Source organism: Bos grunniens, chromosome 17, assembly GCF_055505025.1.
Source record: "Bos grunniens cultivar Pamir isolate PY7600 chromosome 17, Bosgru_T2T1.0, whole genome shotgun sequence".
NCBI classification, from domain to species: domain Eukaryota; kingdom Metazoa; phylum Chordata; class Mammalia; order Artiodactyla; family Bovidae; genus Bos; species Bos grunniens.
Window position 1 is genome coordinate 29,110,021 of NC_141181.1, and position 26,566 is coordinate 29,136,586.

At 37.4% G+C, this 26,566-nt stretch overlaps 1 protein-coding gene across 16 annotated transcripts in view; it reads left to right on the forward strand.

The window, feature by feature from the left end:
* Positions 1-26,566, forward strand: part of SCLT1 (sodium channel and clathrin linker 1) — a 239,554-nt gene that overhangs the window by 33,504 nt on the left and 179,484 nt on the right. For 7 of the 16 annotated variants that reach the window (XR_015144271.1, XR_015144273.1, XR_015144270.1 and 4 more), the window contains 4 exons: positions 1,264-1,322; positions 1,884-1,956; positions 5,262-5,317; positions 8,127-8,195. Coding sequence is in view for 8 of the 16 variants with exons in the window: in XM_086346742.1 (XP_086202868.1) it covers positions 1,264-1,322; positions 1,884-1,956; positions 5,262-5,317; positions 8,127-8,195 (257 nt within the window). In the remaining 8 variants the exon portion in view is untranslated. Of the gene's footprint in view, positions 1-1,263; positions 1,323-1,883; positions 1,957-5,261; positions 5,318-8,126; positions 8,196-12,058; positions 12,141-26,566 lie in introns of all 16 variants that reach the window. The other 9 variants (XR_015144272.1, XM_086346749.1, XM_086346743.1 and 6 more) reach the window with 4 other exon arrangements.

A 26,566-nucleotide genomic window follows, 5' to 3' on the forward strand; every position in this document is an offset into this window, starting at 1 on the left:
GAAGGGCCTACTGACAACAATGTTAATCTTAATTATATTGTACTTTATATCCCCAGTACTTATTTAGCTTTTAAGTGGGTCCTATAAATTGTGGCTTTTGACCACCTTCATCCATTTCTCCCTCCCCTTAGACCCCACCTCTGGTAACCACAAATCATATCTGTGTTTCTATATCTCATAATGGGCATTCCAACTCAAGGTGATGCCAGCAGTAGTATGTGAGATAGTTGCTGGAGCACCTCTCAGTTTCTGCTGGTTACTCATTTTCACGAGGTAAGTACAGAAATGCCATTAAAAAACAAACAAACAAAAAGACAGGAGAGCTCCCTCTAATTTTTCCCCTCCAATCTCTGCCTCCACTTCCTATTTCTGATCCTTGTTGTCCATGGCATCCAGCCCACCTTCCTCCCCTGCCTCCCCAGTCTTTTAGCCCTCAGTCTGCTTCCCAGCATTGTCCAGCTCTTTCATTGTCATGCTGTATCTGTCCCCTCTTCTGACTAGTGTCATCTCTTCTCGCCACCCTACTTTAAGGAGTTTTGTTCCCGGATCTCCGCCTGGTCCTTGCAGACCGTGTGTTTGCTGCCTGTTCATCTTGCTCCTCCCTCGTTACTCTCCTTTTCTTGGTACTCCTTTATGTTTGTCCCTCCTCCTCCTCCTGGTCTTTATTTCTAGCCCCGTGCGCCGTAGTCCTGATCAAAACTCCAACCACCCCCAATCACATCTGGAGATGCAGTTATATCTGGCGACTTGGTATTCTCTATTTTCGGTCTTTATAATTGGTAGATTATAGAGTGAGTTTTCTAGGTAATTGTCTGTGAATGAGAACAGTATTGCATCTTCCTTTTCAGCTTTAGGTCTCCAGCTCCCTGTCCCTGTAGCAGATTCCACTGATTGGAGCCTTTGGTACAATGTTGAATTTTAGCAGTGCTAATGCGCAGCCTTGTATTATTACTGAATTTTGTGCAGCACTTCTGATGTACACTGTCAAGAATAGAAATTGATATAGGTTTTTGGTAGAAATTCTTTATCAATTGAGAATTTTCTTCCTATTTCTAGTTTACCAAGAGTTTTATTATGTACAGGTGTTAACATTTAGCGAAACGTTTTCAGCATCAATTATTTTTTCTTTCTCTTTTGTAATTGCAGTAACAGATTTTCTAAGGTTATAACATTTTTAATTGTATTTAATTTTAAACTTCTGTCAGTTGAGGCTCAAGCGATATGAGAAAATAAAATTTTAAGATGCATTATTTTCTGTTACAGAAAGGTGTCTTCAAAGGAGATGGAGATGACACATTAGAAAACTCGGCAGCTGACCAAAGGTAAGGTTGTGTTACCAGAAAATATTTTCTTAATTATGTTTAATTATTGTTAAAAATTTTTTTTAGTATTAGGAATGTTTATTTTCTAGTCTACTCTAATTAGGTTTAAATGACCTGTCATTGAATTGACAAGGGAAAAAAAAGCTGCTATCATCATCTCTAAGAGTGGCTCTCAACTGGGTGATTTTGCTTCCCTTCCCTCCCCAGATACTTGCCAATGTCTGCTAACGGTTTTGCTTGTCACTGTTGTGGAGGGCAAGGGCACTAGTGGCACCTAATGGGCAGAGGCCAGTAATGCTGCTTAAGATCCTACAGTGCATAGGTCAGCCCCTACAATAAAGAAAAAAGTTATTCAGCTTGAAATATTAATTGAGCTAAGGCTGTGAGAATCTCTGGTTTAGGAAAAAGGTAAAGTATTGATTGCTATGGAGAAAATGAATATAAAAGTTTTGATGGAGAAAATTAACATAAAAGTTTTGATGTTTATTTATTTCATGTTAGATACTTATTAAACTAGATTAAACAGAATATGCATCTTTCTAACTTTGCATTTTTTCTTAGCTTTTTAGTTCCTCTTATAACTGAGTATGATAAGCATTTGGAAGAACTAAATGGTCAGCTGAAATATTATCAGGTATGAAATCATATGTGTTAATCCTTTGGTAATATTTTCTTTAAAAAAAGAAAAAGTAAATAGAAATTGTTTCTTCACAAATCCTTTGCTAAGGAAGAAAATATTTACCTATAATCAATTTACAGCATTGTGTTAGTTTCCAGTGTACAGCAAAGTGATTCTGTTATCCACATTTATATGTTTGTGTATATATGTGTATTCTTTTTCAGATTATTTTCCATTAAAAGTTAGTATAAGATACTGAATCTAGTTCCCTGTTCTATACAGTAGGTCCTTGTTGTTTGTTTTATATATAATAGTGTGTATCTATAAATCCCTGTATCTTAATCCCTGTATAGTGTGTATCTATAAATCCCTAATTTATCCCTCTCCCCTCTTTTCCCTTTGGCAACCATAAGTATGTTTTCTATGTCAGTGAGTCTGTTTCTGTTAATTTGTATCAATTTTTGATTCCACATATAAGTGATATTGTGTGATATTTATCTTTCTCTGACTTACTTTACTTAGATGTTAATTTCTAAGACCATCCATGTTGCTGCAAATGCATTACTTCATTCTGTATGGCTTGAGTAATATTCCATTGTGTATGTGTGTGTTTATACGTATATGTGTGTGTAATGTGTTTATATATATCGTACATCTTTTTTATCTGTTCGTATGTTGATAGATACTTAGGTTGCCCCCAAGTCTTGGCTGTTGCAGATTGTGCTGCTATGAACATTGGGGTGCATATATCTTTTTGAATTAGAGTTTTTGAATTAGAATTAGTATTTTTTGGACTATGCCCAAGAATGGATTGTTGGATCACATGGTAATTCTGCTTTCCATTTTTTAAGGAACCTCTATACTGTTTTCTGTAGTGATTGTACCAATTTACAGTGCCACTAACAGTGTAGGAAGGTTCTCTTTTCTCCACACCCTCTCCAGTATTTACTATTTGTAGACATTTTGATGATGACTGTTCTGAGTAGTCTGAGGTGATCCTCATTGTGGTTTTGAATTGCATTTCTTCAGTAATTAGTGATGTTGAGCGTCTTTTCATGTGCCTGTTGGCCATCTGTATGTCTTCTTTGGAGAAATGTCTGTTTAGGTCTTTTGCCCATTTTTGATTGGGTTGGTTTTTTTTGTTTGTTTTTTTTTTTGGCTATCGAACTATTATTAACTGACAGTAACAGAGAGCTCTCTTTTGCACAGATGACATTTTGCTTTTATTTTTAGGATCTCTCTCTCTCTCTCTAGTCGCTAAGTCGTGTCTGACTCTTGTGACCCCATGGACTGTAGCCTACCAGGCTTCTCTGTCCGTGGGATTCTCCAGGCAAGAATACTGGAGTGGGTTGCCATTTCCTTCTCCAATTTTTAGGATAGTGAAAGTTCCTGCTGAATTCACTCTCTCAAAATTTACTATAATGACCTGTGGTTTGTTAGTTGTAAAATGGAATATCTAGTTTCTTGAAATTAAACTTAAATTTTTAATTTTTTCTGTAATCAGTCTGATTCCTTTATCTCTTTAATCAGCTAGTTTACTAAGATATTTAACTTCATTTTCCATTTGTCATTCTCCATCTAAAAGTGATTACTGGATTAATTTCAAAAAAGAGGTAGGTGTAGCAGAACACCCAAGGGTCTGTGATAAGAATAGTTGCTACTTTTAGGGAGAAAAAAGATGTTGACAGCTACTTCTAACACTTGCTCACATAGATATTATTGATTAGCATTAGTTCTTGTGGCTTATCTTATTGACCCAGTCAAAAAATAGTGTATCTCGAAAGCAGGAAATTTTTTGTAATAATTCTCTATATGAAAGATTTTCTTCCAGAAAATGTAAATAATTGGGGAAGTTTTGATGATAAGAAAGTTATGGCTGAATTTTATTTCCTTCCAACTCTTAAATATTTTGAAATATTTTACAGTAAAAAATCTTTAGTGTTACCGTAACAATTTACCCTGAATCCATATTAATGCATATATCCCACCTAATTATTTGAGAAAAATTTTTCAAGATACACTGACATTTTTGAAAATTTTAAAGATCAATCTAAAATTAAAAATACAAAGCAGGAATAATTGCTACAATAAAGTCCAAACCTCTTAGTTAACATGACATTCAAGACCTGCCACCTGCCTTTCCAATTTTACCTTTAATTGCATCGCTTTATGTATGGTCAGTTCTCAGTTATCTGGTAGTGAATTCATTCATTTTGATTTAATTGTGATTCAGGCACAGCAGGGAGCTGGGAAAGGTTCACCTTTCAAGCCAACTTTGTAGTTGTAATTGGCTGTTACTGATTTCCTAGACCAAGCTGCCTTGAGCTTCTCTGGTTGTCAGGAAGAGAGAAAGGCTTGGAGCTCTGCCTGTTCCAGCCTTCCCTTGCCAGGTTCACTCCAGGCTTGGCACTTCTCCTTTAGCCTAGGGTACCCAATCAAGACTAACGGGCAGATCATGAGTTGATTGCAGTTTTGTTTTAAGTATGGTTTTACATGGCCTCCTTCCTGATCTCCATTTGCTCGTTTACTCTTATTGAGAACTGACAACTATGCCTGTGTTGTCTAATAGTTTTTGCTTCTTTGCTTTTACTCATATTTCACCCTGCTCGAAATGTCCTTCCTTTTCTGTTGAAATCTTACAATCCTTTAACCCCTCAGAAAAAATTAAAAATACCTTCATTTCATTCCCTTTTCAATGTGTATTTTATTCTTACTGGTATTTTAGTTAGTGATTTTTTTTAAACTGTATTTCCTACTACTGTATGTGTTAGTAACCACATTGGTTTGCTGTAACAACCTTGTGTATGCAGAGAGATTAAACAACTAATAAAAGAGGTCAATCAGAGACTGAGTGAATTATTGCTAAAGAAGAACTTTATTTGCTTTTTTTCACCATTAACATTTTACTTTTCCAAATTTAAGCACACTTACATGGACTTCCACCTAAAGTAGGATGAAACAAGACATATAGTCAAGGTCTAGGGATCATCTAGTGTTTCTTAGTGACATATTGAGGAATATCTTTCTTTTACTATAAACATCTATAAATCATACAACTTATTTATAAATATTTATTAGTATATTACATAAGAAAGTTTTATTTATATTCTATTCAGAATGTTCTGTATTATTTATATTCTATTCAGAATGTTCTGTATATCATTAAAATATCTAATATTTATTGTTAGACGTGAATAATAATTATTTCTTATCTATAGACTAGTGTCACAGATTGCATGCATATGAATGAACTATTAATACTTAATATAGATCTAAATGTCTTGAAGATGTTTTCCTACAGCTATATTTTATTCTTTCAGAAACAGATGGGTGAGATGAAACTACAATTTGAAAATGTCACCAAGGAAAATGAAAGGTAGATCAGTGAACTGTTTGTTATTTTATTTTTGTCTTAGGTAACTTTTATTGTTACTTGGTATTTTATTCATGTAGTATACTGGTTATGAATGTGGACTCTGGGGCCTGATGTCCTCTTTGACTCCTGGCTCCATTGCTTTCAAGGTATATGACCTTGGACAGTTACTTAACCTCTTTGTGCTTTAGTTTCCTCATCTATAAATGGGAGATAATAGCAGAACCTGTTTCATAGAGCTGACTATAAAGGACAAAGTAAATGCTTAAAATAGGGCATATAATTAACACTTTATAAATGTTTAGCAATCAGTAGTAGTAGAATAGCATAAAATATATAAATACATTAGGAAACATACCAATAAAAAGAAAGCCTGTCAGCCCACCATCCAGTTAAAAGCTAAAATGTTATCAGTACTGGTACACCTATCCATGTTTTCTTTCCCTATGTCATCCCTCTCCTTCCCTCTGCCAGCAGTTAATACTGTCTTGAAATTTTATCATTCCCTTGCTTTTAAAATTTTTATACATACATCTATGCCTCATGATATACTATTGTTATGTTTTTTTTTAAACTTATATAAAACAGTATTATTTAGTCTTCTGAGACGCACTTTTTTTCACTCAGTATCATGCATAAATAGAAGAATTTCAAGGGATGAAATTGCTGGGTCATAGGCCATGTGGTATTCAATCCTGCAATATATCGCCAGCTTAATTTCCAAAGTGGCTACGCCAGTATTCATAAGTGATATTTATGAGTTTTTATTGATCCGTATCTTTTATCAACACTTGCCCTTACCAGGTTTCTTAATTTTTATTATTTTGAGTCCTAAATAGTATTTCATTGTGTTTTTAATTTGCATTTTCTGAATACCAATATGCATTTATTTACCCATGTGATTTCTCATGAAATGCACATTCATTTCTTTTTCCCATTTTCTATTTATCTTTCCCTTAGTAGATCTATATGATCTGTACTGTCAGTATTTGTTGGTGTGCCAGTGTTAACCATAACCATTGTAGGCATTTCAAACAAGTAGAGATTTAGTCACTTTCAGTTAAAATGTAGGTAAGATCATTGGTTTTAGAGTCATACCATAGCGGCTGAGATGCTGTGGTCAGGAATTTATGCTGCTGTAGCCACCACTACAGCATCATTTTCGTGAAGCTGAAAAACTTGACACTGGAAAGTAGGGTATGGGTTGCTGATTTCAAGAACACTCAAGTCTACCAGTTTTGCTTGCCATCAGTCATACCTATAGGAAAATCTTCTCAGCTCACTTCCACCTTCCATATCCCCCTCAAGTGCCTCTCACTGCTGAAACTAATCCCATACAGCACACCAGGTGCACGGAAATTTTGGAAATACAGTTTTAGAATTTTAGTTACTGTAAAAGATGCTAGAATATGAAAAGGGATGAGAATGAAGTGAGTGCCAGTGGCCCATTCGTTCTGTTAGACAATAGGTACATTTCAGGTTCTTGTTCCCAGGTTGTAATATGTTTGATCAACGGAATTTTATTTTTTTTTAATTTTGAGGTAGTTGAATATATCTATCTTTTCTCTTATGGTTGTTGATCTTTGTCTCTAACAAATCCTTTCAGCCTCTGGTGATAAAGATCTTCTCTCACATTTTCTTTTAAAAATGTTCAGGGTTTTATTCTGTTCCAGTTTAATTTTGAAGGTTATGTAACTGGACTGAGATCTGATAGAACTTTTGTTGTTGACATAAAACTAAACCGAAAAAATTAAGAAATCTTTTTAAAGTTTGTCATTCCTTTGTTTGCATTCTTCTATGTAAATCTCTTAACTAGATTTTCCATTTTTCTCACTTATTTCTGTTTTTTCCCATGAAAAGTTTTCTAACTTTTTTATGATGCACTATTCTTTTTCAACATAATTATGAGACAGGCTATGATCTTCCTAGTAAAGAGTATTACTAAGATTTTTGAATTACCAGTATATGTAAGTGAAGTTTGTATTTTAATATTTTGGGGATAATACGGTGATACATGAATTAGCCAATGATTTAGTCATGTCCTTTATTTGACTCTGTACTCTTCCTTTTATGTCCAGGTCTTTTGAAACCAGACCTCTAAAAACCTGCCTTTACCTTTTTAACAGTGCTGCAGTCATGGCTCATGAATGTATTTATTCTGAGTATAATAGGGAAATGAGGAAAAATGGATCCTGAGCTTGTTAAAAGGCACTTTAAATAACTTGAAATTTTATCAGGTTTTAAAGTAAACTCTCTGTCTTTAGGGCAGTATCCTGCTTTTAAATAAGCATTGCTGTTAAGGACTGCAAAATCAGAAAGAGTTTATCGTTTTTAAGGAAAATATTTTAGATATGATCAGATCTGAATAATGGAAGCCAGCAGTGGCTTGGATTATACAGTAGTATGCAGTTCCACATTTTGGGTTAGGGAAACATTCTACTACATTGTATATAGCTGAATATTACCTAGGAATTGATTACAAATAGAAAATAATGAAGTCATTTTATGAGACCTAGGAAGAGGTGAAAAAAATATTCGTTATATCATCCTCACTTTTAGTCTGTTCCTTGAAATTCAGTTCATGTTGAGAATATACTAGTTTTTATTTTGTTTTTGTCTTATTTTCTTTAATATCATATTTCCTTCTCATAACTTGCCAAAGGAAGGAAATTGGGTTATATAGTGAATAAATATATGTACAGCACTGTCTGGCACTAAGTAAATACTACTTTTTATTGTTATTTTATTTTATTATTGAGGGTTTGAAAGACAATCATTGCCTCTGTAAGAGCTATTTTCCCTTCTTTCATAGTTCATATAACCCTGATTTTGTTCCAGTTTCATTGCACTCAGAGGATATGAGCTTCTTCCACAACTTCAGGTGATAAATCTTTGATTATAACCTCGTGCACATTTCTTTTTGTCAGGAATTTGTTTAAGTATAAACATGAGATTCACTTTTGTCCAATGAAGTAAGGGACAGTCTGTAATAGAGCCACTGGGAAGATTTTTTCACTGATAAGAGAGACTGGCAAGAAGAAAACTTACCTCCTTTCAGTTCCTTGTCATTTTCAATTCAGTTCAGTCACTCAGTCGTGTCCGACTCTTTGCAACCCCATGTACTGCAGCATTTTAGAAAGTGTTATGTTGAAGCTACTGTAGCTGTTTTGTAACCATGATAGTAGATATCAGAAATGCAAGGAGATGGGAAGAAGGGAAAGATGGGGAAACCTTTTGTCCTTAAATTACATTACTGAACTGCTGAAACAAATCTGGAGTCACTTACCTCAGATTTAATATTTGGTGAAGTAATAAAACATGCATCCAATAACTCATAAGTAATTACTAAATTGTCATTGTTGTTCAGTTGATAAGTCATGTCCTTCTCTTTGCAAGCCCATGGACTATAGCACGTCAGACTTCCCTGTCCTTCACCATCTCCCAGAGTTTGTTCAGACTCATGTCCGTCGAGTCAAGTGATGCTGTCGAGCCATGTCATCCTCTGTCTCTAGCTTCTCCTCCTGCCCTCAATCTTTTCCAGCATCAGGGTCTTTTCCAGTGAATGGGATCTTTGCATCAAGTGGCCAGAGTATTGGAACTTCACCTTCAGCATCAGTCCTTGCATTGAATATTCAGGGTTGATTTTCTTTAGGATGGACTAGTTTGATCTTCTTGCTGTCCAGGGGACTCTTAAGAGTCTTCTCTAGCACCATAACTCAATAGCATCAATTCTTTGGTGCTCAACCTTCTTTATGGTCCAGCTGTCACATCCATACATGACTACTAGAGAAACCATAGCTTTGACTATACAGACCCTTGTTGGCGAAGTGTTATCTCTGCTTTTTAATACAATGTCTAGGTTTGTCATAGCTTTCCTTCCAAGGAGCAAGTGTCTTTTAATTTCATGGCTGCAGTCATGCAGTGATTTTGGAGCCCAAGGTTTGTCATAGCTTTCCTTCCAAGGAGCAAGTGTCTTTTAATTTCATGGCTGCAGTCTGCAGTGATTTTGGAGCCCAAGAAAATAAAATCAGTCACTGCTTCCAATTTTTCCCCATCTATTTGCCATGAAGTGATGGGACTGAATGCTCTGATCATAGTTTTTTGAATGTTGAGTTTTAAGCCAGCTTTTTTACTCTTCTCTTTCACCCCCATCAGCAGTAGGCTTTTTAGTTCCTCTTCACTTTCTGCAATTGAGTGACATATCTGAGGTTGTTGATATTTCTCCCAGCAATCTTGATTCCAACTTCTGAGTCATCCAGCCCAGCTTGAAGTATTATGAGCATAATCTTGCTAGCATGTGAAATGAGTGCAGTTCTATGGTAGTTTGAGCATTCTTTGGCATTGCCTTTCTTTGGGATTAGAATGAAAGCTCACCTTTTCCAGTCCTGTGGCCACTGATGAGTTTTGGAAATTTGCAGACTTAATGGGTGCACTGCTTTAACAGCATCATCTTTTAGGATTTTAAATAGCTTAGCTGGCATTCTGTCACCTCTACTAGGTTTGTTCATAGTAATGCTTCCTAAGGCCCACTTGCCTTCACTCTCCAGGATGTCTGGCTCTAAGTGAGTGATCACATGATTGCGGTTATCTGGATCATTAAGACCTTTTCTATTTTTTTTTTTTAAATAGTTTTTCTGTATATTTGCAGCACCTCTTCTTAATCTCTTCTGCTCACTGTTTCTGTCCTCTGTTGTGCCCCTCTTTGCATGAAATGTTCCCTTGGTATCTAATTTTCTTGAAGTGATCTGTAGTCTTTGCCATTCTATTGTTTTCCTCTTATTTCTTTGCACTGTTCACTTAAGAAGGCTTTTCTGTCTCTCTCTGCTAGTCCCTGGAATTCTACATTCAGTTTGGTGTCTTTTTCCCTTTCTCCTTTGCCTTTCCCTTTATTTCTAATCTCAGCTATTTGTAAGGCCTCTTCAGACAGCTACATTGCCTTCTTGCATTTCTTTATTTTAGGGATGGTTTTGGTCACCACCTCCCATACAGTGTTATGAACCTCTATCCATAGTTCTTTAGGCACTCTGTCTACCAGATCTAATCCCTTGAATCTATTTGTCACCTCCACTATATAATCATAAGGGATTTGATTTAGGCCATACCTGAATGGCCTAGTGTTTTTCCCTACTCTCTTCAATTTAAGCCTGAATTTTGCAATAAGAACCTCATAGTCTGAGCCACAGTCAGCTCCCGGAAGTGTTTGCTGACAGTATAGAGCTTTTCCACCTTCGACCACAAAGAATATAATCAATCTGATTTCTATATTGACCATCTGGTGATGTCCATGTGTAGAGTTGTCTCTTGTGTTGTTGGAAAAGGGTATTTGCTATGACCAGTGCGTTCTCTTGGCAAAACTCTGTTAGTCTTTGCCCTGTCTCATTTTGTATTCCAAGGCGAAACTTGCCTGTTACTCCAGCTATCTCTTGACTTCCTACTTTTGCTTTACCATCTCCTCTGATGAAAATGACTTCTTTTTTTTGGATGTTAATTCTAGAAGGTTTTGTAGGTCTTCATAGAACTTTTCGACTCAGCTTCTTCAGCGTTCATGGTTGGGGCATAAACTTGGATTACTATGACGTTGAATGGAAATGAACCGAGATCATTCTATCATTTTTGAGATTGCACCCACGTACTGCATTTCAGACTCTTTTGTTGACTATGAGGGCTACTCCATTTGTTCTAAGGCATTCTTACCAAAAGTGGTAGTTATAATGTAATTATATGGTCATCTAAATTAAATTTGCACATTCCCATCCATTTTAGTTCACTGATTGCTAAAATGTCGATGTTCACTCTTGCCATCTCCTGTTTGACCACTTCCAATTTACCTTGATTCACGGACCTCACATTCCAGGTTCCTATATAGTATTGTTCTTTACAGCTTTGGACTTTACTTTCACCACCAGACACATCCACAGCTGAGCAACATTTCCGCTTAGGTCAGCCTCTTCATTCTTTCTGGAACTGTTTCTCTGCTCTTCCCCAGTAGGCTTGGACACCTACCAACCTTGGGGGCTCATCTTCTGGTGTCATATCTTTTTGCCTTTTGATTGTGTTCATCAAGTTCTCAAGGCAAGAATTCTGAAGTGGTTTGCCATCCCCTTCTCGAGTGGGCCACATTTTGTCAGAACTCTCCACCGTGACCTGTCCATCTCCAGTGGCCCTGCAAGATGTGACTCATAGCTTGCTTGAGTTACACAAAGCTGAGACCCATGTGATCATTTTGGTTAGCTTTCTGTGATTGTGATTTTCATTCTCTTGGCTGTGGGATTATAAATCTTGCTTCCTGACGGGAGGGACTGGCTGTGGGGAAAACTGGGTCTTACTCTCTGGTGGGCAGAGCCATGCTCAGTAAATCTTTAATCCAATTGTCTGTTGATGCCTGAGCTGTGCTTCCTCCCTGTTAGTTGTTTGGCCTGAGGTGACTCAGTCATAAAATTGCATAAGGTTATGATAAGGTTACTCTATGATAAGGTTACTAGAGTGAAAGTGAAAGTCGCTCAGTCCTGTCCGACTCTTTGCGACCCCATGGATTATACAATCCATGGAATTCTCCAGGCCAGAATACTGGAGTAGATAGCCTTTCCCTTCTCCAGGGGATCTTCATAACCCAGGGATGGAACCCAGGTCTGCCACATTGCAGATGGATTCTTTACCAGCTGAGCCACAAGGGAAGCCCGATAAGGCTACTGGTAAGGCCACTGGCAGCCTCCAAAAGAATTTATACCAACACACACCTTTCAGGACTGCTGCTGCTGCTGCCCCTGTCACCACAGCAAGCCACTGCTGACCCACACCTCTCCAGGAGACCCTCAGACACTCACAGGCAAGTCTCGCTCAGTCTCTTGTGGGGTTGCTGCTCCTTTCCCCTGGGTCCTGGTATGCACAAGATTTTGTTTTTGCCCTCCAAGAGTTTCTGTTTCCCTCAGTCCTGTGGAAGTTCTGTTATCAAATCCCACTGTCTTTCCAAATTAGATTGTCTGGGCATTCCCAGTCTCTTTGCCAGATCCCTAGGTTGAGAAGTATATCATTAGTGTGTGTTGATAATAGCCTATGAACACAAAGTACTAGGTGTTATATATTTGAAATTTGGGAGGAAAGAGTTCTTGTGTATATTTATAAAAAAATAAAAAATGAAGCCTCTATTTTTCAGTACTTGTCCAAAAATGTTATTCTGTACTCAAAAACTTTATTTAATAGCAGAAGATGAATACATTTGCTCTGTTTTCCAATGAAAGAAAAGATATCTCTGGAATTCCATGGTAAACACTGCTCTTCTGGTGCTAATTTATGTCTGTATACTGTGAGGAAAACCATCCTCTTTACTTAAAGTTTAATATTTTTCTTTCTAATAATCTCAGAGGTATACCTCTTATATAAACTCAGAGGTATCCTAATTTCTCTATATGTCTCTGTTTATGATAACTCTGTGTTTGTATATTTATGTATATATATGTCTCTTACCACACCCCCCATAATTACTAGTCTCCAGTCACACTGGTCATCTTACTGGCTTCTTTAAAACTGGCACATGAATGTGAAAGTCGCTCAGTCGTGTCTGACTCTTTGTGACCCCATGGACTATACAGCCCATGGAATTCTCCAGGCCAGAATACTGGAGTGGGTAGCCTTTCCCTTCTCCAGGGGATCTTCCCAACCCAGGGATCAAACCCAGGTCTCCTGCATTGCAGGCGGAATCTTTACCAGCTGAGCCACAAGGGAAGCCCAAGAATACTGAAGTGGGTAGCCTATCCTTTCTCCAGCAGATTTTCCTGACCCAGGAATTGAACCGAGGTCTCCTGCTTTATTGCAGGCGGATTCTTTACCAACTGAGCTATCAGGGAAGCCTAAAACTGGCAAACCAGTTTCTACTAGAAGCCCTTTTGCCTATCAGTATTTCTTCTGCCTGAAATGTTCTTCTCCAGACCTACACAGGACTGTCTCCTTCTCTTCGATCAGGAAAGCATTCCTTGACCATGTTATCCAGCAGTACTCCTCCTCCCAACTTTCATTTTTCTATTACCTAGTTTTATTTGTGATACCTATTACTACCAGAAATTATTTATTTGCTTGTCATTTTTCTACTAAAATATATCCTTCATGAGCTGCAGCCTTTGTCTATTCTGTTTACCATAGTATACCAAACATTGAAAGTGCTTGATATGTATTAAATGTTCAAATAATATTTTGGGGTGGATGATTGCAAATATTAGGATCGTAAGCACCTGTGTATGGGAATACATTTGGCTCTTTTTGCTTCAAGAAATAGAAACAGGTCATTCTAAGTAAGTGAGAGTGCATGATAAGGAGGAACACGGAATACAACTAGAATTAGGAAACATTAGGACCATCTCTGAGGATATGCTTCTTTTATTGGTTGTCTTATGCAGACTACATGGTCCCTCTCAGTAGTGGCACCCCTCTCATATAGCTGCTGCTCCTACTCTTTTAACCAAAAAGCTGATTCTCTGTTCTTTAATCAAATCCTGAAGGTACCCATTCTTGGTACTTTGGGTGGTTTAAATAATGGTCAGTACTTCTATTTGTCAGAGCACTTGATGTCAGTCAGTCTATGATAAGGCTACCCTTGAGAAATATGCAAAACTTTAGTCTAATTATAAACGTCTCTATGTAAAGAATATCCTGTGCTATTCCCCAGATCATGGGCTATTATCAAGGATTACTTAAGTCTGGGCACAGCAGACAATGTAACTATAACACATCCAGTTATAATTGTTGATGACATCACTCTGGTTGGAGAAGGCTTAAGTGAAAGGATGAAATTTGAGCAGATCCTTTAAGAATGAGCAGGAGTTCATCAAATGAAAATTTGTATGTTTATTAAAGTACAGATCATTTACAGTGGCCATATCCCAGCATATTTATATAGGGAATTATGCGCAAGACTGGAATAGTGGGTAGAGACCAGGTAGTATAAGACCTTGCATGCTCATTTCAGTTCAGTTCAGTCACTCAGTCGTGTCCAACTCTTTGCGACCCCAGGAACTGCAACATGCCAGGCCTTCCTGTCCATCACCAACCCCTGGAGCCTGCTCAGACTCATGTCCATCAAGTCGATGATGCCATCCAACCATCTCATCTTCTGTCATCCCCTTTCCTCCTGCCTTCAATCTTTCTCAGTATCAGAGTCTTTTTAAGTGAGTCAGTTCTTCGCATCAGGTGGCCAAAGTATGGGAGTTTCAGCTTCAGGATCAGTCCTTGCAATGAGTATTCAGGACTGATTTCCTTTAGGATTGACTGGTTGGATCTCCTTGCAGTCCAAGGGACTCTCAAGAGTCTTCTCCAACACCACAGTTCAAAAGCCTCAATTCTTCGGCGCTCAGCTTTCTTTATAGTCCAACTCTCACATCCAAACATGATTGCTGGAAAAACCGTAGCTTTGACTACACAGACCTTTGTTGGCAAAGTAATGTCTCTGCTTTTTAGATCTGTCTAGATTGCTCATAACTCTTCTTCCAAGGACCAAGTATATTTTAATTTCATGGCTGCAGTCACCATTTGCAGTGATTTTGGAGCAAAATAAACAAAGTCTGTCCACTGTTTCCCCATCTATTTGCCAAGAAGTGATGGGACTAGATGCCATGATCTTAGTTTTCTGAATGTTGAGTTTTAAGCCAAACTTTCAACTCTCCTCTTTCATGTTCATTAAGAGGCTCTTTAGCTTCTTCACTTTGTGCCGTAAGGGTGGTGTCATCTGCACATCTGAGGTTATTGATATTTCTCCCAGCAATCTTGATTCCAGCTTGTGCTTCATGCAGCCTGGCATTTTGCATGATGTACTCTGCATAGAAGTTAAATAAGCAGGGTGACAATATACAACCTTGAGGTACTCCTTTCCCAGTTTAGGAACCAGTTTGTTGTTCGATGTCTGGTACTAACTGTTGCTTCTTGACCTCCATACCAATTTCTCAGGAGGCAGGTCAGATGGTCAGGTATTCCCATCTCTTTTAGAATTTTCTACAGTTTGTTGTGATCCACACAGTCAAAGGCTTTGACACAGTCAATAAAGCAGAAGTAGATGTTTTCTGTGAAACTCTCTCACTGTTTCGATGATCCAACAGGTCTTGGCAATTTGATCTCTGGTTCCTCTGCCTTTTCTAAATCCAGCTTGAACATCTGGAAGTTCACAGTTCAGGTACTGTTGAAGTCTGGCTTGGAGAATTTTGAGCATTACTTTGGTAGCTTGTGAGATGAGTGCAATTGTGCAGTAGTTTGAACATTCTTTGGCATTGCCTTTCTGTGGGATTGGAATGAAAACGGACCTTTTCCAGTCCTGTGGCCACTGCTGAGTATATGCTCAGTCAAGGAATTTAAACTTGTCCCACAGATGGTGTAGGGAGCTCTTCAGGGATTTTAAATAGAGGAGAGTGTACTGTTGAAGGATTGTACTCAGTGGCACTTCAGAATTTGAAAATTCCAATTTTTTCTGGAAAGAATATATATGAGTCACTGTAGAAGCAGAAGGGAAGCAACAGTTGCAGTTATCAGGCTGTTCTGTATTAATCCCCAAAGGAAACACTGCCCCATGGTGGTGATATCAATACCTTTACCCAGGAAGCTTGGACTTAAGGATGAATAAAGTCTGTAAGGTGAGGGGAGGCATGTAGAGGGGTTGTACAAGGCAGTTGTCTAGAATGTTTTGTGATTGTATTTGTCTTACTCTCTCTCCTCTCTTACAGAGTTCTAAAATTCCCTGTTCCCTCCCCTATTTTAAGATCTACAAAATTGAGATGTAGCTGTAGGGAATGGTATGTCAGATTAATAAGCAGCAATTTTTATTTTTAATACTATGTAAAAGAAGTGGTGCATCTTACTATCAATGACAAGTTCAGTTCAAAAACAAACTATTAGAATTGTTTGATTCATCTTTGTCCACTCAAAGATTTAGAAAGTTGTCTTGCTTATTTATAATTGGTTAAAATTTCAGACCTGTAATTTCTGACTGGGTAATTTTCTTAGTACTTTAATCTGTCTGAAGCTCAGTTTCTTTCTTTTTTTTTTTAATTTGAAGTATAGTTGATTTACAATGCTGTGCCAGTCTCTGCTATACAGCCAAATGACATATATACATTCTTTTTTTATATTCTTTTCCCTTATGATTTATCACAGAATTTTGCAAAACAGTTCCCTATGCCATACATTGGGATCTTGTTGTTTATTCATTCTAAATGTAGTAGTTTGCATCCACCAACCGCAAACTCCCAGGACGTCCCGCCTTTCTCCCTCTTGGCGCCCAGAAGTCTGTTCTCTAGGTCTGTGAGTCTGTTTCTGTTTGGTAGATGGATTCACTTGTGCCATATTTTAGATTTCACATATAAATGATGTCTTATGGTATTTGTCTGTCTTGTTCTGACACATAGTGTAATCTCCACTTGCATCCATGTTGCTGCAAATGGCATTATTTCCTTCTTTTTCTATCTTACTACTTGCAGTATTCAAAAGATATTTAAAAAGCATGTAGCATAATCATAAAAATATACAGACAATAAAACTGAAATCCAGTCCCAATCCCTCATTTCATAGATTAAGAAACTGAGTTTTACCTCGTGTGTATTCCAATTAGCATTCCATTGTGTATAGGTACCACATCTTCTTTATCCATTCATCTGTTGATGGACATTTAGGTTGTTTCCATGTTTTGGCTATTGTAAACAGTGCAGCTATGAACATAGAGGTGCACGTATCTTTTCGGGTTATAGTTTTGTCCAGGCGTATTGCCAGGCGTGGGATAGATAGATCATAGGGTAATTCTGTTTGTAGTTTTCTCAAGAACCTTCATACTGTTTTCCGTAGTGGCTGTATCAACTTGCATTCCCACCAGCAACATACGAGGTAAAACTCAGTTTCTTAATCTATGAAATGAGGGATTGGGACTGGATTTCACTTTTATTGTCTGTATATTTTTATGACTATACTACATGCTTTTAAAATATCTTTTGAACTAATACTGCAAGTGGTAAGATATAAAAATAATAAAAAAAACATAACTTAAAAGGCATAGATACATAGTAATTTAATGTAAAGTACCATATTATAGTCAGAAACACTGTTACTTTTTTAAAAAATTCAGTTATATGGTACCTAGCATAAAATATAGTACAAGCCCTCTTTCCTTCTAGATTAATAGGCAGTTTGTAGATTGAAAGAGACAACAAAATGTGTAAGACATGAATACTTTAAAATTTTTTACTCTGTCTTAATATAAATGTGCAGGACTGGAAAAGGTCAGTTTTCATTCCAATCTCAAAGAAAGGCAATGCCAAAGAATGCTCAAACTACCGCACGATTGCACTCATCTCACAGGCTATGCCAAAGAATGCTCAAACTACCGCACAATTGCACTCATCTCACACGCTAATGAAGTAATGCTCAAAATTCTCCAAGCCAGGCTTCAGCAATACATGAACCATGAACTTCCAGATGTTCAAGCTGGTTTTATAAGAGGCAGAGGAACCAGAGATCAAATTGCCAACATCCGCTGGATCATGGAAAAAGCAAGAGAGTTCCAGAAAAACATCTATTTCTGCTTTATTGACTATGCCAAAGCCTTTGACTGTGTGGATCACAAACTGTGGAAAATTCTGAAAGAGATGGGAATACCAGACCACCTGACCTGCCTCTTGAGAAATCTGTATGCAGGTCAGGAAGCAACAGTTAGAACTGGACATGGAACAACAGACTGGTTCCAGATAGGAAAAGGAGTACGTCAAGGCTGTATATTGTCACCCTGCTTATTTAACTTATATGCAGAGTACATCCTGAGAAACGCTGGACTGGAAGAAGCACAAGCTGGAATCAAGATTGCTGGGAGAAATATCAATAACCTCAGATATGCAGATGACACCACCCTTACGGCAGATAGTGAAGAGGAACTAAAAAGCCTCTGGATGAAAGTGAAAGAGGAGAGTGAAAAAGTTGGCTTAAAGCTCAACATTTAGAAAATAAAGATCATGGCATCTGGTCCCATCACTTCATGGGAAATAGATGGGGAAACAGTGTCAGACTTAATTTTTTTGGGCTCCCAAATCACTGCAGATGGTGAGTGCAGCCATGAAATTAAAAGACGCTTACTGCTTTTAATTTACTTTTGGAAGGAAAGTTATGACCAACCTAGATGGTGTATTGAAAAGCAGAGGCATTACTTTGCCAACAAAGGTCCGTCTAGTCAAGGCTTTGGTTTTTCCAGTGGTCATGTATGGATGTGAGAATTGGACTGTGAAGAATGCTGAGCGCTAAAGAATTGATGCTTTTGAACTGTGGTGTTGGAGAAGACTCTTGAGAGTCCCTTGGACTGCAGGGAGATCCAACCAGTCCATCCTAAAGGAGATCAGTCCTGGGTGTTCATTGGAAGGACGGATGCTAAAGCTGAAACTCCAATACTTTGGCCACCTCATGCGAAGAGTTGACTCATTGGAAAAGACTCTGATGCTGGGAGGGATTGGGGGCAGGAGGAGAAGGGGATGACAGAGGATGAGATGGCTGGATGACATCACCGACTCGATGGATGTGAGTCTGAATGAACTCCGGGAGTTGGTGACGGACAGGGAGACCTGGTGTGCTGCAATTCATGGGGTCGCAAAGAGTCGGATACGACTGAGCAACTGAACTGAATATAAATGTGCACTTATTTAATTTTTTATATAATGCCTAAGATCTTTACTTTGAATAAGACTACTGATTATAGTTCTTTGTTGTCTTTTATACATAAACCATGAAAAATAGTTCGTTCTTTTTAACTTCCAGTTTCAATTTCTTTGAAGAAGAGTGAGAACTTAGAGATCCTTTTGATCTCCTTTTGAATCTTTGATTTGATAATTCTTCTGACTTTTTATAATTATTTTACCTACCTCTAATTCAACAGCAGCTATTTAATAACTCATCTTTATTGAGCCTTTCATATTCAGCTTATGTTTCATAGGAAAAAACCCAACTCATTTGTACTTTTGTTCATTTGGGGTCATATTTAATTACATTGTACAATTATAGTAACAGTTTATGGCAGATATAGTAGATTGGCTTAACATCTGTTCCCCCCTCCTTTATTATAGTATACCTTCTTATACTGGAGAGTCTGGAAAACCAAAATCTAGTTCAGAATGTGAATTGAGTTCTGCTAATGATAATCGCATGTAATGACCTAAATCAGGAGATAAGTAGGAGGAAAAGCAGTCTGAGAATCTGTTTTTGTGGATGAGAATCTAACAAGTGTAGTGTGGCCCTAGTGCCAATAATTCTTGCAACTGCTTCTATCAAAGCTAAGTCAGGATGTTCCTGCAGGCATTACCACTGGCGGTACTTCCTGATCCCAGGATCTCAGCTAAAGAGGTGTGATCCTAGAATCATCAGTTGGCATAGCTGCTTCCTGATTGTCCAGCTTCCTAATCATGGTCTGTGTGGTCTCAGCAAAACAGTTCTGCAGTATAAACCAATAAGATTGCCTTTTTTTTTTTTAAGCATTTGCACGAGAAAACAGAGATCAGCTAGTTGAAAGTGACTGCAGACAAAGCAACTATGCAGAGAAATGTGGTTCTATTGTTATTAATAAGAATAACACTATTTTCACAAACTTTTATGTGATTTCATTTCTCCTCTTACTGTGAAACCATCCAAATGCAAGGAAACTTACTCCTTTTTCTTTTTTCTACCATTCTTACATTTTGACTTTGTTGTATATTTGAATAAATGCACCTAGGCCCGGAACTCTCTTACTGTCTTGTACATAATATATCTTCAAATGTTTTGTGTGTGTGTGTGCTCAGTCATGTCCGACTCTTTGCAACTCTTTGGGCTGTAGCCCTCCAGGCTCTGTCCATGGGATTTTTCAGCAAGAATACTGGAGTGGGTTGACATTTCCTCCTCCAGGGATCTTCCCAACCCAGAGATTGAACTGCATCTCCTCATCTCCTGCATTGCCATGCAGGTTCTTTGCCACTGATCGACTTGGAAGCCCCTAAATGTTTGTTGAACTTACTTAAATTGTTGTCGTCGTTTAGCTGCTAAGTCATTTAGCAACGCCGTGGACTGTAGCCTGCCAGGCAATTCTGTCATAGTATTTCCCAGGCAAGAATACTGGAGTGGGTTGCCATTTCCTTCTTCAGGGAATCTTCCTGACCCAAGGATTGAACCCACTTCTACTACATTGCAGGTGGATTCTTTACCACTGAGCCACCAGGGAAGCCCTTACTTAAATTATTAATATCTAATTTTCAAGATTCATTAACCATACATAAAAAGTAATGCTTTGAAAAAGATTCCTTAAAATCTTTGCATTACTTAAATGACTTTATTTTTTCAATTATACTGCTAAGATCTTTGGAGAATTAGATAACATGTATTTACTTAGTATTTATAAATATTATATTACATTATATATTATTTCAAAGAAAACAAGGGCAAAAATAAGAGAGATATAAAAGATACAAAGAGCAAAGAACAAGTTTGAGTGTATATATATATTTTTTTTTCTGCTTCTATTACTCATATATGAACCAACAGGAATATACTATGTTTTCAAGACCCATAAAACATTTTCATAAACATGGACTGTAAACCCTGTCCATCATATAAATGCATACATACAAATTGAGCGTAAATCACATCATAAATTAGAAATAACAGTATGTGGGTGTAAATTATTTCTCTTAACTACATTTTCAACTAACTCCTGATATAAAGAGGGATTGAAAATTAAAATTAAAAACTGCATAAATCAACAGCATTATCAGACTAGTGAGATGCACCCAAACTAGTGCTCAGAACATTTTTAATTAATTGTAAACAAGTTAATTAGAGAGTTTTGTTTGCAGTAGTGGCATCAGACTCCTGAGAAAAACTAGAGAATCTGGACAAATACTAGAAGATCTTGACAAAAATTTGACAATAATCAAATCTGTTTAAATGAATTGGAGTCACTGTGGAATTGTAGAGCAAAGACCTGGAAAAGAAAGAATGCAGGGATATGAATCTGTTTTGGGTTACTTTTTGCTGGATGTATCTCCCTATGTTAGAAGTGAGGAGAGGTTGAAAATTGAGCAGAGCTTGAAGCAAATTCATGAAGCAAGAGAAATAAAAAGTGAAATTCAGGGCCCATCAGACTTGAGGGTGGGTGGCTCAGGAACATCCAGGCTTTGAAGTTAAGGATGATTCCCTCAAAATAAACTACTCCCAAAATGAACTGAAACATGACTCTGAATTATCTGAATCTTTGATGTTGGTACAGCATAATCAGGGATAATATCCCTCTCCACCTGAAAAAAAAGGAAAAGGAAGTCTTTTAGAGAAAGATAACATCATTGCTAGGCCTCAAAGTATCTCTGTAATTTTTGGTGATATCTGGCTCATAATCTGGTGTATAAAGAGCTAGTAGCAGTAAGATTGAAGACAATATGATTGAAAAAAAAATCATAAACAGTATGCAATAGAAACAGACTCACAGGTTTGGTCTTTAAAATAATTATGAACTATGTTAAATGAGATAAGACACAGCTTTGAGAATTTCTATAAGAACTAAAAACTCTTAAGGACCAAATGAAGATTGTAGAACTGGAAAAAAAATGCGGTGAATGAAAATGAGACATTACTGAAGAGTTAATGGAATGCAACCCAAGTCAGAAAAAATTTTCAGAATGAAAACAATATTCAGAAGAGAGAGAAGAGGATAGAACATGCAAAACATAAACTAAGAGACATATAGGATATAGTGAAAAGAATTAAAATTCGTTACAGCTTGAGTTCCAGAGAAGGCAGAGAGACATCAGTCCACAAATTAAAGACACACCATGTGTCATGAGCAGGATAATACAAGAGTACTATACCTAGGTACATTATTATGAAGTAATAGAAAACCAAAGATAAAAAAAAAAAATCAAGTAGGTAGAGATTATCTTCACAGTAGCAGCAATACCATATTAACTAACTTCTCAACAAAAATACTGGAAAACAGGAGACAGTGGAATATTTCTTTTAATTAATATATTTATTTTAATTGCAGGCTAACTGCTTTACAGTTTTGTGGTGGTTTCTGCCGTACATCGACATGAAGCAGCCACGAGTGCACATGTGTCCCACAGTGCTGAACCCCTCCTCCTACCTCCTTCCCCACCCCATCCCTCCAGTTGTCCCAGAGCACCAGCCTTAGGTGCCATGCTTCATTCATCAAATCTGCACTGGTCATCCGTTTTACATATGGTAGTATACATGTTTTAATGCTATCCCGTCCCACCCCCACCTTCTCCCACAGAGTCCAAAAGTCTGTTCCTTATATCTGTGTCTCTTTTGCTATCTTGCATATAGGGTTGTTGTTACCATCTTTCTATAAATTCCATATATATGCATTAATATACTGTATTGGTGTTTCTCTTTCTGACTTACTTTACTCTGTATAATAGGCTGCAGTGTCATCCACCTCATTAGAACTGACTCAAATACATTCTTTTTTATAGCTAAGTAATATTCCTTTGTGCATATGTACTACAGCTTCCTTATCCATTTGTCTGTTGATGGACATCTAGGTTTCCTCCATGTCCTAGCTAGTAAACAGTGCTGCAGTGAACATTGGGGTACACATGTCTCTTTCAATTCTGGTTTCTTCAGTGTGTGCCCAGCAATAGGATTGCTAGGTCATATGGCAGTTCTATTTCTAGTTTTTTAAGGAATCTCCACACTGTTCTCTATAGTGGCTGTACTAGTTTGCATTCCCACCAACAGTATAAGAGGGTTCCCTTTTCTCCACACCCTCTCCATCATTTGTTGTTTGTAGACTTTTTGATGGCAGCCATTCTGACCGATGTGAGATGGTACCTCATTGTGGTTTTAATTTGCATTTCTCTGATAATGAGTGACGTTGAGCATCTTTTCAGGTGTTTGTTAGCCATCTGTATGTCATCTTTGGAGAAATGTCTGTTTAGTTCTTTGGCCCATTTTTTGATTGGGTCATTTATTTTTCTGGTATTGAGCTGCATGAGCTGCTTGTATATTTTGGCAATTAATTCTTTGTCAGTTGTTTTGTTTGCTCTTATTTTCTCCCATTCTGAAGGCTGCCTTTTCACCTTGCCTATAGTTTCCTTCGTTTTGCAAAAGCTTTTAAGTTTAATTAGATCTTAAATCCCATTTGTTTATTTTTATTTCCATTATTCTGAAAGGTGGCTTATAGAGGATCTTGCTGTGATTTATGTCAGAGAGGGTTCTGCCTATGTTTTCCTCTAAGAGTTTTATAGTTTCTGGTCTGACATTTAGATCTTTAATCCATTTTGAGTTTATCTTTGTGTATGGTGTTAGAAAGTATTCTAGTTTCATTCTTTTACAGGTGGTTGACCAGTTTTCCCAGTGCCACTTGTTAAAGAGATTGACCGTGGAATATTTTTAAAGTACTGAAAGAAAAACTGTTAATATACAGTTTTTTTTTACCCAGTGAAATATCCTTCAGAAGAGAGGTCAGATGAAAAGAAATTGAGAACACTGTCTTTAGAAAAATTGAAGACAATCCTAAACAGATAATCTACCTAAAGAAAATATTAATAATTCCAGATGAAAGCTTAGCATTATAGGAAAGGGTAACTGTGCGAAAAGCCCAATGAATATCAGCTCTTCTAAAGTGATAATAATGTCTCTAAAATATCTATAGAGAATTAAATATTAGGTTGGTGCAAAAGTAATTGCGATTTCAGACTGTGAACTTTGAATCATCATAACTAGGCTCAAACACATCTTTATTAATCAAAATGGGAATCATTACAATCAACACATTTTTGCTAATGAGAAGTAAGTTTGTTTATTCCTGTATCATAAAAATCCATGTCTCTGGATTCAACAAACTCTTGGAAAGCATTTTCTGCCTTGTGGAAGCACTTTCCCTGCAAAAAGTTGTCAAGATGCTTAAAAAAGTTGTGGTTGGTTGGTGAGAGGTGAGGTGAAATATGGCAGATGAAGCAAGACTTTGTAGCCCAGTTCATTCAACTTCTGAAGCATTGGTTGTGCAGAAGAATTGGGCCCTTTCTGTTGATTAATGCCAACCTCAGGCGTGGCTGTTCTCAGTACATCTCATTGATTTTGCTGAGCATACTTCTTAGATATGATGGTTTCACTGAGATTCAGAAAGCTATAGTGGATCAGATGGGCAGCAGACCACCAAAGAGTGACCATGACCCTTTTTTTTTTTTTTTTTTTGATGCAAGTTTGGCTTTGGCTATCTAGCTTCTTCTTGGTCCAGCCACTGAGCTGCGCGTGGCTAGTTGTCATATAAAATCCACTTTTGGACACATGTCACAATCTGATTGAGAAATGGTTCATTGTCGTTGCATAGAGTAAGAGAAGACACTTCAAAACGGCAGTGTTTTGGTTTTCTATCTGCTCATGAGGCACTCACTTACCAAGCCACAACATGATAGCAATAAGATAAATTTAGAAAAAGGGTATTTGAAGTTAAAATATTCTCAGGTTCTAGCGTTGCCCAAAAGAGATATAATGCTAATTTATTTTAGAGTTTGATTATTCAGTGATGCATGTTATAATCTTCAAAAGTAAAGCAAAAGATCATGTAACTGCCAACCCAGATAATAGAGTAGAAAAATGGAGTAATAAAAAATAATCTATGGAGTAATAAACAATAATCTAAAAGCATGAAAGAAGAGAACAACCAATAACGGACAGGGCAAATAGAAAGCAAATACTGAAAAAGATATAAACTCAGGTACATTACTAATTACATCAAATTTCAGTGTACTACATGCTACAGTTAAAAGACAGTGATTTATCAGAGGAATTAAAAAAGACACTTACATACTTCTTATCAGATTTCTAAAATACAAGAATATTGAATGGTTGCAAATAAGAGAATGGAGAATAGATAAACCATGCAAGTGCAAACTGAAAGAAAACGGGTAAAATTGGGCATATTAATAGTAGACCTTAATGTAAGAGAATATTATAAATAGTGATATTTCATAATGTTAGAAGATATGACAGTTTTAAATTTGCAAGAACCCAATTGCAAAGCCTCAGGATAGAAAATTTCCAATTTTCTCGGGGGTTTTTTTGTTCTTTTTTTTTTTAGTTTAGAAAAATTCAGTGATAGCCTTGAATGGCAAAACAGACAACTCCACCAGCTGGAAGGAAATATAAACAGATTGTTCCTCAGTAATTGAAAGAAAAACTCAAAAAATAGTATTTGAACCATGCAGTTAACATGGGTCATGGTGGAGAGCTCTGACAGAATGTGGTCCTCTGGTGAAGGGAATGGCAAACCGCTTCAGTACTCTTGCCTTGAGAACTCATGAGCTGTATGAAAAGACAAAAAGATATTACATGAAAGACGAACTCCCCAGGTCGGTAGGTGCCCAGTATACTACTGGAGAAGAGTGGAGAGATAACTCCAGAAAGAATGAAGAGACGGAGCCAAAGCGAAAACAGCACCCAGTTGTGGGTATGACTGGTGATGGAAGTAACGTCCGATGCTGTAAGAACAATACTGCATAGGAACCTGGAATGTCAGGTCCATGAATCAAGGTAAACTGGAAATGGTCAAACAGGAGATGGCAAGAGTGAACATCCACATTTTAGGAATCAGTAAACTAAAATGGACTGGAATGGCAAATTTAATTCTGATGACCACTATATCTACTACTGAAGGCAAGAGTCCCTTAGAAGAAATGGAGTAGCCCTCATAGTCAACAAGAGTTCAAAATGCAGTGCTTGGGTGCAAGTACTGAAACCCCAAATTATAAGACAGTTGTAGAAGAGCAAGAGACAAGCAGGATTGAAAGTGAAGTGAAGTCGCTCAGTCGTGTCCCACTCTTTGCGACCCCATGGACTGTGACCCACCAGGCTCCTCTGTCCATGGGATTTTCCAGGCAAGAGTACTGGAGTGGGTTGCCATTTCCTTCTCCAGCAGGATTGCAAACTGAGAGATTAACTGAGAGATTAAAACCCTTTCTCCAAATACTTCAGATACTAAAACAAATAAAAATTAACTACATATAGGTAGTCCTTGCTTTGCATATCAGTGCAGAACTCTGAAAAGGACCTTGCAAGGGCAAGGTGTGTCCAGGTTGACAGAATAGGAAAACCCTGAACTCAGCTTCTCTAACCACAGCAAAATTACAACTGTTTGAAGAGCAGCTGTCAATGAGAATCACTTGAATACAGCAGAACATATTTTTACAACTAAAGATACAAGGAAGAAACCAAAACAAGATGGGTAGAACTTCCCTGGCAGTCCAGTGATTAAGATGGCAG